Source organism: Primulina tabacum, chromosome 15 (genome assembly GCF_025594145.1).
Source record: "Primulina tabacum isolate GXHZ01 chromosome 15, ASM2559414v2, whole genome shotgun sequence".
Classification (NCBI taxonomy): Eukaryota; Viridiplantae; Streptophyta; class Magnoliopsida; order Lamiales; family Gesneriaceae; genus Primulina; species Primulina tabacum.
In genome coordinates, this window is record NC_134564.1 from 531,077 (window position 1) to 545,485 (window position 14,409).

The window sequence follows — 14,409 nt, forward strand, 5'->3', positions numbered from 1 at the left end:
CAACATAGGGCCACAAAATGGGACTTAAAGCTTACGAAATAAGTTCATGGCACGGAGAACATAACATAAGCGAACTGCTCAGTCATAAAATGTTATCATTAATAATCTTTCAATTATCAGGATAAATGATTGGTGATGCTATTTTCCAACATACATATAATCGCAGATTGGGGTATCTCGGATGCTATCCCAATTATTCTACGTAAAAGAAATCCTCAAGAGATTATTCAACAAGAAATTAAGTATCATTTTCCACCAATTTTGGCAAACATGCAACACTTCTAAAAAGTAAAAACCATATAGATATGCAATTCCATCAAGCATAATCTGATGCTAAATATCCATACACATTCACAAAAACCAACAAGAGGTGCCCACAAGATTTAACGAACCTAAGCATATTGTTCATAACCCAAATATGTTGATCCACAGCACCACTTCTGAGACCTAATTCTGTTGAGCTATTGTGTTTGGCCGGTAGCATAATCTCCTCAAACGCACTTTCTCCTAACAAAATAGAAACTTAAAGCAGATCAGATAGAGCATGATCTAGAGTCAATTAGAGTATACGTCGTTTACCTCGCTATTATCATTATCATATTTGATCAAGAAAACACATCTGCAACCCCTGATATCATGCAGTCGCCTTTGAATCTCGACGATGTGGGCGTCATAGTATCTAGCCTGTTCTTGTCTCTCCTGGTTAGAAGAATGTGATGTAAACATGTTATGTACATTAGAACCCCCGATCCTTGAAATTATAGCGGATATAGCTGATGTACTAATAAGTAATATGTCACGTATAACTCAAGAAACCACGTAAAATGTCAGGTTTATATTCATCAAAAACAATTTGCATTATCTTTCTATATCTTTTCATTGTTTTTCTTCAAAGGATCCCAAAATCTACTTGCAGCTTTCTACTAAGTTCACCGCCATTAGTTAAATATGCTCATGTTCTTATAACATCATGAAAACGATAATGAAACTCATCATACAGTTTATATACTCAACAGAGTTAGAAATATGCTTTATATCTCAGTATTATACGTATTATACGTGAGTCAAACGGTACCTGGAAGCATACCACAAGATCTCCAACCTTAACTTTGTGGCATTCTGAGTGCTCCAATGGAATAGAACGTAGGCGCACAGCAGTTCTAGTGTTTACCCATTCGTCCTCCTCGGTTCCAAACCCAACATATCTCACACGAACTTCCTGCAATGAACTTAATCTGTCAAAGTAGAGTCGTTATTAAACTTCTTTCCCTCCATTTGGGTGCTATTTTAAACAGTATTTCCTCAAGTATATGTGTTAACAGAAAATTCCGTTCACTAGTTTATGAATTTATAACACCATTATAATCTGTAATGGCAAAATTATATTACTCACAATATCCCCAGAACCGAGAAATCGATGGGCGAGAAATGTATTAACATCATACCTGTAATACAGAAATGAATGAAAAAACTTAGAAGTGATACTGAATTGGGAATAATGATAGTTGTTTGACCACTTTGACTGCAAAACAGTAAGGCTTCCTTATAATCCTACTCCTGTTGTTAGTGTCAGTGAGTTCAATCAAAAAATTATAGTACAGCCATATGGAAATAAAAATCGAACGTTGCAGATGATGATCAAGCTAAATGAGTTCACATTACGAAAAAAATAGCTCTCTTTGAATTCTTGATATAGCCTATAGACTTACCATGCTCCATCTTTTGATGACCTCGCTTCAAATTCCAACCTAGATAGTTCTTGATCTTTCTCACCTGTCATCGTATAAATTTTCTCAAGGATCACATCCTTTGAACAGTAATCTACCCACAAAAACTCGACCTATTTTTAAGTTTCACAACCAATCACAATAACAAGCACACAACTCTATCTCAATTTAAATTAATATTGTAGGAGACTGGATCGTCTTCTGCGATGCTACTCTCCAGTACAAAAATTTTCTACATCAGACCATGAGAAATATTTTATCAACAAATCAATTGATTTACCAGTTAATTACTACCCATGCACAATAGTGACTCACTCCAACCCATTTCTATTGCCACACCTCCCATTTTGTAGTGTAGAAAGCCTTCAGCAGCCCAACACTTTGTTTGGTTTCAATTTGGGAAAACCAATTCCCTTTCCCTAAAATGAAACCAAACATCATCTCATCATTATCATTCCAAATTTTCAAAAATATATTTTCATCCATTTTCATTTTCCATTTTTTCCCAATATAATTATGACCTTTAGTATGCCTTTTCACCAATTCTCAGAAACATTCTAGTATATTATCACATCTTAACATAATATACAAAAATTTTAGAATAAGCTAAACAAACAGATGTCAAATATAAGGCCAAAAGGAATGACATTGCAAAGTAGGCAAGATGAATTCTCTACTTTGCAGACTAATTTGCTAGTTTGAAGAGCCTATAGACAAATGCACCTTCAGGCATATTTGGATTATCAGGTGCTTTAGGAGAAGTACGAGCTTCTGGATCAGCAGAAGACCTTTTGACTGCGACCGATGATGTCTCTGGAGAGCTGCTTTTTTGTTGATGCTTTTGAAACCAACTTTGAACCTGAAATCCATTTACAGCACCACGGATGTCCAAAACAGCCATCAAATAACAGGAAATGAAGTGATGTAGTTATTCATCAAAAGGGATGATATAGAACCTCAGTCCACTTCAAAGGAGGTTTCCCAGCACGACCGCTAGATCGGCTGCAAATGAATTTGAAGCCATTTCAATATATTTTCAGAAGTATACAACCTTTAAGCAAGAACTAACGATTCAACACTCTTGAAGGTCATGCACCCTAAGAGCTTACTTGAAGACCCTAGCCAATTTTTTATAGCACCCATCGTCCAGAGACTGTTCTTTAGATTCATAAAGAAATTGCTCCATTCTAGCAACCTGATCGATTAATAAAAAAATATAAGTAAACAAACACTGCAAGTCTAGAATTATGCCTGGTCAAAAAGGTATGAGCATATATTTAACCGGCACTCAGATAGGAGTAATCATTTTTCAGTATTTCTTCAAGTAAGACCAACCATTACGAAGTCAATAATAAAATTCCACCCAAATAGTTAAAATTTAAAAAGAAAAAAAATCGCTGGCAGCCAATACTCCCAAGAATCTTCAATCTATCCTCTACCATTAACGTGCCGTGCATTAAACACAATTCATACGAATAATTTTAAAAGCCCACAAACAAATTGATTGATTGGGGAAAATACCTCAGCTTTTGTGAACCCGGGAAAGGGTAGTTTCTTCCTGGGACGAAGATCCATGGATTTTGTAGCTCCTGGAGAAATGCCTAAAAAAACATAGCAACCGACCCGCTTGGGGGACGTACACATGAAGAAAGAAGCTTAAGAGGGTAAGTTCATCAAAATAATCTTGGTAAAATGTTTTTTTTAAAAAAAAAAATTATTTTAAAAAATAAAATTTGATGTAAGTTATTCTCTGAATATCACAATTCACAAGCTTGTTATTGGATTTTTTTAATATCAAAATACTATACTTTTATTTTTATCTTATTAAAACATTGTAATTTTAAATCATTTATTTTATTTTATGAGACCATTCTCGGTAGACATTTTTGTTATACGGATTTTCTATTTGGATCATCTATTAAAAAAACTATTTTTTATATTAAAAATATTATTTTTTATTTTAAATAAAAATTAGACCGATTAGTATTGTAAGAACCGATTTTTAGCATGCAATTAATAACTATAGGAGATTGGTAAGATTTGATTTATTGTATGAAATAAGATATATGGGAAAATAATTGATTGTTGGAACCTTAATTATCAAGTCAATCCAATTAGGACCAAGTCATGCAAATTTCGAAATTTTGGAAAGGGGATTTGCAAGATTAATATATCCTAAAAAATCTAGAAGATTGAGGCATTATATTACAAGCAATTTTCGAAAATCCTACAATATTATATGACTAATTATTTTGATGGGTAGATACATGATTAATTGGAAGCAAATCATCAAAGGTTGTTCAAAATCCTTCCCATCTAAGCAACCATATTGTAAGCCAAATTAAGAGCAATGGATTAGGGAATAAAAACCTCACAACCTAGGTAACTCAATTTTCGAAATTGGGCAAGGATTTAGAGTTAATTTTGTGAGATATGGCATGAATTATGGTATGATTTGAGTACCAAATTTAGACCATCTCCCTCCACCTATAAATACTCCATCATCCCTACCCATTCCCTACTCAAGATTTTCGAAATTTCCCTTCCTGAAATCTCGAAAATTTCAGCATCCCCTAGTCGAAACTCTGCCCAAATATCGTCCCAACGTTAGCCTAAAAGTCGAACCGAAGCGCTGCCCGGACAAGGAGCGAGAAGCAACCTAAATCCCGAAGCCAAGCATCTTCGTTTTTCTAGCACTCAAACACTGTAAGTGGGCTGTTTTTAAATCTTAAAATTTCGGTTATGCATATGTGAAATTTTTCGGTTTTTGAAAATACAGTCGAGTACAATTCTTTTCCTACTCCTTCTTGTGTTGTGTCATTCGGTTTTAAGCACTGTGAGGAGTCGACTGTATACGGGTGGGAATCCCAACCATGACGTACCCTTACGCGGTGGGGGATGTAACCGCTATATGGCCTCGCCCCCTTAGAGGAGTAAAAATTAGGGTTTGACGTCAGTAAACCATAGAAAGTTGGATAAATCACAGTGGCTCGTAAATGTTATGTATGTTTATGAAGTATGTATGCAAGTCATGTGTTTCGAAATTTATGCATGTTGTTTTATTGTGCTCGATATTCCCCCGCTTGCTGAGTATTCCAAAATACTCACCCCCCTTACAACATGTCCCAGAGAAATCCGAAGAAGAACTCGAGGAGCAAGAGTCCGAAAAATTCTGGGGATGGTGATGATTCAAGAAATTAGATTAAGTTTAAGTTTATTATTATGCAGTTTACGTTTCCGCATTAACTATGTCATCTTTTTGAGATTTCGGTTTTGTAAAGACAATGTTTATTTCATGGAAATTATGATATATAAACGGGTTCGGTTTATACTGTGCTACGAAAGGCTTGTTGTTTCGATGGTGTGATTGTTAAACAACACCGGTGTCAATCCCGAGTCTCGGGGCGTGACCTTTAAGTGGTATCAGAGCCGCCAGGTTCATAATCCGAGTGGAAAAATCGATTTTCGAAAAAAAAAAATTGTCGGTGGAATTTTAACTCGAGGCCGTACTATCCCCTCCGAAACAGCCCAACGAACGAGACTCACCACCCTAAAGTCGTGAGGTAGCGGCTGAAATCGCGAAATTCCTCCGTTTAGACCTCCGAAACGTCGTTTTTGCCGTTTTAGGAAATATTCGTAGACCCTATAACTTCTCGTAGGAAATTCCGAATTCGATTCCGTCAATTGTTCTGGAATCCTCTCGACATATGCTTCGAACCCATATGTCAAATTCCAAACTTTCCATTTTTGGAAAAAACTATATATTTATTTAAATTTCAAAAATTTCATATACATTGCATATTCTCACTTGTTATATACTATCTATTTCGGATTCTGAGCATTTTCATTTTTTGATTTCAGGAAATGGCTCCATCTACCCCTATGCGACCCCGCACCCGTGCCCAAGCTGCGATCCGTATGAAGCAGCTTGCCCTTGACAATCAGTCGCGCCTGATCAAGCGACTTCGAGCCCGGTTAGGCGATAAGAGACAAGAAATTCAGACTCTAGCCACGGAAAAGGAGGACATAAGGGTCCAACTCAATAAGGCGATCTATCAAGGAGAGTTGGTAAGAGGAGATAACATGGATTTGAGGGATGGCATAGAACATGGCTTCTATCGAGAGAAAAAGCTGCAAGAAGATATCGACCGGTAACGAAAAGAATTGGAGGAAGAAAAACAGCTGAATGCCAGGAGCAAAAAGAGACTGGAAAATTTAAGTGAGGCTATAAGCTGCATTGCCAAGGTGAATCATCAACTGACTCAACAGGGTGAAGCGCTGAAGAACAAGATCAAGCAGAATAAGAGGGGGTATGAACTGCGCCACCAGTGTACCATAGATCTGTTGGACGAGGCAGAGGCAGACGTTCAGGGGTGGAAGATGCAGGTGGCCCAGTTTAATGCAGAGAATGCCCAGCTCACCCACATGGTGGAGCTACTGCAAGAGGAGCCAGAAGAGGAGCCGGAAGAGGAGGAGCCGATAGAGATCGATGAGCCTATAGCTGCCATAGGAGATGGAGAGTTAGATGATTAGAGTTTCTTAGTGACCTTTCCTTATTACTAGGAGTTTATCTTTCCATTGTTGCTATTTTATTTTAGTCAGTATGATTTATTTCCATTCAGTACGCTTTGTTCATTCAGTTGTTTCTTTACATTCAAAAATTAATAAAATTATGATTATTTATTAATCTCAGTCGTCCATCTATATTCAAGTTATGTTTACTTATTAACTTCAGTTGTTCTAGCATAACTCATTTATCCAATCTTGTCGTTATGCACGTCAAATTATTAGAAGCGTTTAACTTGTAGGAAATGGCCGGTAGACCACCAAGACAAAACCGCAATCCCCGATATGCTAACAACAACAACAATGCCAACGACGAAGGCAATGTACCTCCACCTCAGTTCATTCTTAATCAAGCAGACTTGATGGCCATAGCCACAATCGTGGCAACAACACTGCAAGGGTTAGTGAACCCGAATGCCAATCAACCACCACCACCTCCACCATAGCACGGAGTAAAGTTCCATTATGAATCCCTCCGCAAGAACAGGTGTCCAACTTTCAGTGGAGCTGCTGACACTGAAGTTGGCCAGAGTTGGCTAAAAAGCGTGGAAACTCAGTTGAGACTGTTGGGTGTCCCGGATGCACTAAAAGTGGACGTGATAGTGCCCTTCCTGGAAGACAAGGCAGCTAAATGGTGGGAAGCAGTCTCGCCAGCCATGACCGCTGCTGGACCAGTCACATGGAGAATCTTCCGGGAAACATTTCTGAAACAGTGCTACCCGGCAGAAGTCAGATTGCAGAAGTTAAGTGAGTTTGAGAATTTCAGTCAAGCTCCAGATATGTCAGTGGTGGAGTACACCTCTCAGTTCAATGCCCTTGGATCTTATGCTCTAGCAATTATGGCGGATGAAGTTCTGAAATTGCATCGTTTTAAGAAGGGGTTGAATAGCAGGATCCAATCAGCTCTAGCAGTCTACCAACCTGCCAACTTTTCAGACCTGATGGGTGCGGCTATGCGAGCCGAAGCTGATATTCATCGAAGAGAAGGGGAAAACAGGAACAAGCGACCCCCTGTCAGCCAGCCTTCCCAGGGAAAACCAGTGTTCAAGAGGCCCAATCAGTCGGTGGACCTCCCTCATGGAAATTCCCCGCCAATAACCATCAAGGACTCAAGCCATGTCCAACTTTCGGCTTCAAGCACTCCGGGGAATGCCGAAGGGCCAGCGGTGTATGCTTTGGATGTGGAAAATCGGGGCACAGAATTGCAGAGTGTCCTACCGCCGCCAACCGACCAGCAGGGCCGAACAGAGGAACTGGGCCAAATGCAGGAGCAGGCCCTAGTAAATCAAAGAAGGACAAACCCAATGCCAGGGTCTTTGCCATGACTCAGGAGGAGGCAGACGACGCTAATGAAGTCGTGTCAGGTACCATACTTATTCAGCAAGTGCCTGCTTATATATTATTTGACTGTGGTGCTACCCATTCCTTTATGTCTAAGAGATTTGCTAAGAAGTTAGGCTGTAAGCCCGAAAAATTAAATGAGCCATGTAATGCCCAAGATTATAGTTGATATTTTTGAGTTATCTCATATTATGAATAAGGGAATGGAAGAACAGACATGGAGAGGCGACGTTGCAATTCGAGTTTTGGTGGTACAGTAGAGTCAGTGCACCCGCGCCATAAAAGTGACCTGCACCTGCGGTGTTGGGACAGAGAGGGCAACGCACCCGCGGTCAAAAATGCACCGTACCCGCGGTCGTGTCTTCTGAATTTGTGGAAGTATTACAGTACGCTCAGCGCACCCGCGGTGCAGAATGAGCGCACCCGCGCTGTGACGTACATGATAAAGAATGAAACCATGTGTCCCTTGCCATGCAATATAGATGCTGAGTCTTCATTATTCACCTTTGCAACTACAGAAACGAGGCAAAACTCCCATGAAGGTTCAAAGTTCCTTCTATCTTAGAATTTAGCTTGTGCAACATCTAATCATCCAAACTTCAATCCAAGCATAGATTCTTGCTCCTCTCATCAAGGGCTACCTAAGGATGTAAGTATTGTTACATTTCAGCATGATTTGAAGTTGAGATGTTGGGGAAATCAGATTTTGATTCCTATTATATGTTCTTATGATGATTGGGAACTTGTATTCATAACCGGATATAGAAACGGATACGTTATGCGGTTATTATTATTTTCAGCATGTATTGTGATTGAGAATATGCAGATTTCAGCATGGTACATTGTATTCTTGAGGATTTTGACTTGTTAAGATGGATATGTGAATTATTGTTAGTGATTGACGTTAATTGAGTTGATCGGTATCGAGAAACTACGCCGTTATGCCGTCGAAATGTATCGAGATTGATTATTGATTAGTATATGTATTAGCTTGAGTTGTAGATTGATATTGTATATCTCAACATTGCCATTTCAGATTGGTATAGACAAACTTCGACAGATATAGACTTCGATCTCAACAAAGATTGAACAACGAAAGGTATAATTCATGTTGATTTGGGAAGATACAACTCGAATTAGATTTGATTTGAGTTTCCCAAAATCACATACAAGATTGTTTATATTTTGATATGTTTGTGCTTTGTTTATAGATTTATATTCAAGCATTTAAGATAGGAGAGTCATTTGCAGAATTGCCAAATTTCTAGAGGTTCGGTGGTATCGACGCATAGGAGCAGATGTACTCCAATTGTAGACATCCGATACAGACAGTACCGAAGTCTAGGAATAAGGCGTACCGTCACCGCGATTGGGAGGGTAGGTGGCAGACTGTGACGTCTTATTCACACCGGGATCCCTAGAGTTAGATACGAGTCGAGTCCAAGATATGAATTGATTTAAGTTACTTGTCTTATATTGTTCATGTTTCATAGACTATGGGACATGTGGTTATTGATTTTATTCATGATAGTATGCTTCATGATTTATATTGTGTATATGCATGTATACATGTTTTATACTGGGATTTGTTCTCACCAGAGTTTCCGACTGTTGTTGTGTCTGTATGTGTGCATAACAACAGGGGGGACATGATCAGGGTCCAGAAGAACTTGACGAGATGAGAGATCGAGATAGCGTGGTGATTTCGGGCGTAGAAGATTACTAGTGATTTTACATATGATCTGTAGTTTGTATTGAACACTAGTTGTATGAATGTACTGAAACAAGACATGTATTTATGTTTGTTGAAATAAATTAGAGAAAGATCTTGTGCTTGATTTATATACACTTGATTTAATGTTAAAGCAAAATTTTGACCCACATTTTCTAGCAAAGATCCAATCAATCCCAAAAAGAATTGAGTCAGAGCCCGGGTCCCCACAAGCCCTTTCGTATAGCCACACTTACAAGTAGGGCCATTGAAACTCACGAAATTCACAGAGATTGTAAAATCAGTATTAGTGGTCAGACTTTTAGTGCCGACTTGATACAGTTGATCATGGTCGATTTCGACATCATCTTAAGGATGGATTGGTTAGCTAGAAACAATGCGATGGTAGATTGTAAGGGAAAGAGAGTCAAACTCCGAACCCCAGATCAGGAAGAAGTCGTGTATCATGGCAAGTCCAAGGAACGGAAGTCACTGCTTTCCGCAACTCAAGCTTGGAGAGCCATGAAATCCGGAGAAGATATCTACCTAGCAATGGTCAGTGAAGTAAGAGAAGAAGTCGAGCCGAAACTGGAAGATATCCCGATAGTGAGAGAGTTCCCAGATGTGTTTCCAGAAGAACTCTCGGGGACAGGTCCCGAATCGCGAAATGGAGTTCGAGATCAATCTGGTTCCCGGTGCTGCACCAATCTCTAAGGCACCTTACAGAATGGCACCAGCCGAACTCAAGGAGCTGAAAGAAAAACTCCAAGAATTGCTAGATAAAAGGCAAATTCGACCGAGTGTGTCTCCGTGGGGAGCTCCAGTACTGTTCGTGAAGAAGAAAGACGGGAGTATGAGATTGTGCATCGACTACAGAGAATTGAACAAGATCACAATCAAGAACAGATACCCTCTACCTCGGATAGACGATCTATTTGATCAGCTTAAAGGAGCCTCCGTCTTTTCTAAACTGGATCTGAGGACAGGTTATCACCAGTTGAAGGTCAGGGCTGAAGATATCTCCAAGACAGCCTTTCGAACCAGGTATGGGCATTATGAATTCACAGTGATGCCTTTTGGTCTGACCAATGCACCAGCATCATTCATTGATCTGATGAATAGAGTGTTCAAGCCATTCCTGGATCAGTTCATAGTGGTGTTCATCGACGACATTCTCGTCTATTCCCCTGATGAGACCAGCCACGAAAAGCACATTCACATTGCTCTGCAAACTTTGAGAGAGAATAAGCTTTATGCTAAGTTCAGCAAGTGTGAATTCTGGCTAAAGAGTGTGTCCTTCTTGGGACATGTAATTTCGAAAGCAGGAGTGTCAGTGGATCCAAAGAAAGTACAAGCAATCACAGAATGGCCGAGACCAAAGAACACCACCGATATCAGAAGCTTTCTTGGATTGGCAGGCTACTATCAGAAGTTTGTCGAAGGGTTCTCCTCCATAGCCGTACCACTGACGTAGCTCACTTAGAAGAATTCTAAGTTCATCTGGGATGAAAATTGTGAGAAGAGTTTCCAGACATTGAAAGGGAAACTCGCATCCACACCAGTGTTAATATTGCCTGCAGAGAATAAGGACTTTACCATCTACAGTGACGCATCTAAGGAAGGTTTAGGATGCGTGCTCATGCAGGAAGAAAGGGTGATCGCCTACGCATCAAGGCAGTTGAAACCGCACGAACAGAACTACCCTACTCATGATCTGGAACTAGAAGCGGTTGTCTTCGTCTTAAAGATTTGGAGGCACTACCTCTATGGTGCTAAATGTGAAATCTTCACAGACCATCAGAGCCTCAAGTACTTGTTCACCCAAAAGGAACTGAATATGAGGCAACGGCGATGGATCGAACTTCTGAATGACTATGACTTGACCATAAGTTACCATCTGGGTAAAGCAAACAAAGTGGCTGATGCGCTAAGTCGGAAGGGCCCAGGCAAGATAACTCTAGCTTCCCTCTCGGCACAGCCATGCCTGCAGGAGACCGTCAAGTTAAACCAAGATCGAGACCCGGTACTGACCAGATTTAAGGAACAAGTCAGAGAAGGGAAGTCTCAGGATCATCAGATTGATGACAAGGGAATTTTGTGGATGAAAGGAAGGCTATGTGCCCAACAGCGACAACCTTCGCCAAGAGATAATGGCAGAGGCGCACAAGTCAAAATTCTCAGTCCATCCAGGTGGTACAAAAATGTACAGGGACCTCAAGAATAGTTTCTGGTGGAATGGCATGAAAAGAGATGTAGCGGAATTCGTCTCCAGATGTCAGGTATGCCAGCAGGTCAAAGCAGAACACCAGCGGCCTGGAGGATTACTGCAACCTCTGGAAATTCCCAAGTGGAAATGGGAGCATATTTTCATGGACTTTGTGGTAGGATTGCCAAAGTCTAGGCAAAGCCACGACGGTATATGGGTGATCGTGGACAGGCTCACGAAGACTGCACACTTCCTACCCGTCCGCATGAATTACAATCTTGATAAGTTGGCTTCGCTGTACATGGACAACATTGTGAGACTGCATGGAGTGCCAGTGAGCATCCTATCTGATAGAGACCCGAGGTTCGTCTCGCGCTTTTGGAAGAGCTTTCAGGAGGCCATGGGAACGAAAGTGACCCTAAATACGGCCTATCATCCTCAAACCGATGGGCAAACGGAGAGAACCATCCAAACCTTAGAAGATATGCTGCGAGCATGCGCTCTTGAAGTTCAGTAGCAATTGGAGTACTCATCTACCCTTAATCGAGTTTGCTTACAACAACAGCTATCACAGCAGCATCGGAATGGCTCCATACGAAGCCTTGTATGGAAGAAAATGTCGATCACCACTTTATTGGGACAAAGTGGGAGAGAAAGCCTTAGTGGGACCCGAGCTAATACAAATGACTGTGGACAAAGTTAAAATTGTCCGAGAAAAGCTCAAGGCAGCTCAAGACCGACAGAAGAGTTGGGAAGATCTGAAAAGAAGGCCGGTAGAGTTCAACGTGGGCGAGAAAGCTTACGTGAAAGTCTCGCCTATGAGAGGAGTTGTCCGATTCAGTAAGGCCGGGAAATTGAACCCTCGATATGTTGGACCCTTTGAAATCTTGGAAAAAGTGGGCACGCTAGCATGCAGGCTGGCACTGCCACCAAACATGTCAAGAATCCACAACATGTTCCACGTGTCCCAACTAAGGAGGTACATTCCAGACCCAAGTCACGTTTTAGAAGTAGAACCACTCTTGACCGAAGGAAACTTGGGAGAAGGACTGAAATATGAAGAAGTTCCTATCAGAATCGTGGACGCCAAAGAACAAGTCCTCAGACGACGCATCATTCCCTACGTCAAAGTGCAGTGGTCCAACCATATTGAGCGAGAAGCAACTTGGAAAGTTGAGGAGAAGATGCGTAAGGATTATCCCTACCTATTTGGTGACCAAGCCAACCCAAGTTTCGAGGACGAAACTTCCCTTAAGGAGGGAGGGATGTAAGAACCGATTTTTAGCATGCAATGAATAACTATAAGGAGATTGGTAAGATTTGATTTATTGTATTAAATAAGATATACATATGGGAAAATAATTGATTGTTGGAACCTTAATTATCAAGTCAATCCAATTAGGACCAAGGCATGCAAATTTCGAAATTTTGGAAAGGGGATTTGCAAGATTAATATATCCTAAAAAGTCTAGAAGATTGATGCATTATATTACAAGCAATTTTCAAAAATCCTACAAGAATATGACTAATTTTTTGATGGGTAGATACATGATTAATTGGAAGCAAATCATCAAAGGTTGCTCAAAATCCTTCCCATCTAAGCAACCATATTGTAAGCCAAATTAAGAGCAATGGATTAGGGAATAAAAACCTCACAACCTAGGTAACTCAATTTTCGAAATTGGGCAAGGATTTAGAGTCAAATTTGTGAGATATGGCATGAATTATGGTATGATTTGAGTTCCAAATTTAGACCCTCTCCCTCCACCTATAAATACTCCATCATCCCTACTCATTTCCTACTCAAGATTTTCGAAATTCCCCTTGCTGAAATCTCAAAAATTTCAGCATCCCCTAGTCGAAACTCTGCCCTAATATCGTCCCAACGTTAGCCTAAAAGTCGAACCGAAGCGCTGCCCGGACAAAGAGCGAGAAGCAACCTAAATCCCGAAGCCAAGCATCTTCGTTTTTCTAGCACTCAAACACTGTAAGTGGGCTGTTTTTAAATCTTAAAATTTCGGTTATGCATATGTGAAATTTTTCGGTTGTTGAAAATACAGTCGAGTACAATTCTTTTCCTACTCCTTCTTGTGTTGTGTCATTCGGTTTTAAGCACTGTGAGGAGTCGACTGTATATGGGTGGGAATCCCAACCATGACGTACCCTTACGCGGTGGGGGATGTAACCGCTATATGGCCTCGCCCCCTTAGAGGAGTAAAAATTAGGGTTTGACGTCAGTAAACCATAGAAAGTTGGATAAATCACAGTGGCTCGTAAATGTTATGCATGTTTATGAAGTATGTATGCAAGTCATGTGTTTCGAAATTTATGCATGTTGTTTTATTGTGCTCGATATTCCCCCGCTTGCTAAGTATTCCAAAATACTCACCCCCCTTACAACATGTCCCAGAGAAATCCGAAGAAGAACTCGAGGAGGAAGAGTCCGAAAAATTCTGGGGATGGTGATGATTCAAGAAATTAGATTAAGTTTAAGTTTATTATTATGCAGTTTACGTTTCCGCATTAACTCTGTCGTCTTTTTGAGATTTCGGTTTTGTAAAGACAATGTTTATTTCATGGAAATTATGATATATAAACGGGTTCGGTTTATACTGTGCTACGAAAGGCTTGTTGTTTCGATTGTGTGATTGTTAAACAACGCCGATGTCAATCCCGAGTCTCGGGGCGTGACAAGTATCACGAATAAAGATTCGTGATACTGCTAATAATTAGGATGCTAGCCACGCACACTTAAATTAGTAGATCGATTTTTGTTTACGAAAATGGACTTGAACAAAACTTGTGTGAGACGATCTCACGAGTCGTATTTTGTGAGACGGATCTCTTATTTGAGTCAT

The 14,409-nt window shown here is 40.2% G+C and overlaps 1 protein-coding gene across 1 annotated transcript; it reads right to left on the reverse strand.

Annotated features, from left to right (window-relative positions):
- Positions 1-203: 203 nt before the first annotated feature.
- LOC142526561 (protein SAWADEE HOMEODOMAIN HOMOLOG 1-like) lies at positions 204-3,411 on the reverse strand. Its single transcript, XM_075631040.1, has 9 exons — positions 3,249-3,411; positions 2,837-2,922; positions 2,684-2,729; positions 2,451-2,586; positions 1,710-1,773; positions 1,394-1,445; positions 1,076-1,219; positions 580-699; positions 204-507 (listed from the first exon to the last, which is right to left on the reverse strand). Exons 1-9 carry the CDS (start codon positions 3,369-3,371, stop codon positions 448-450), a joined length of 831 nt encoding a protein of 276 aa, XP_075487155.1. The 5' UTR covers positions 3,372-3,411; the 3' UTR covers positions 204-447.
- Positions 3,412-14,409: the final 10,998 nt, after the last annotated feature.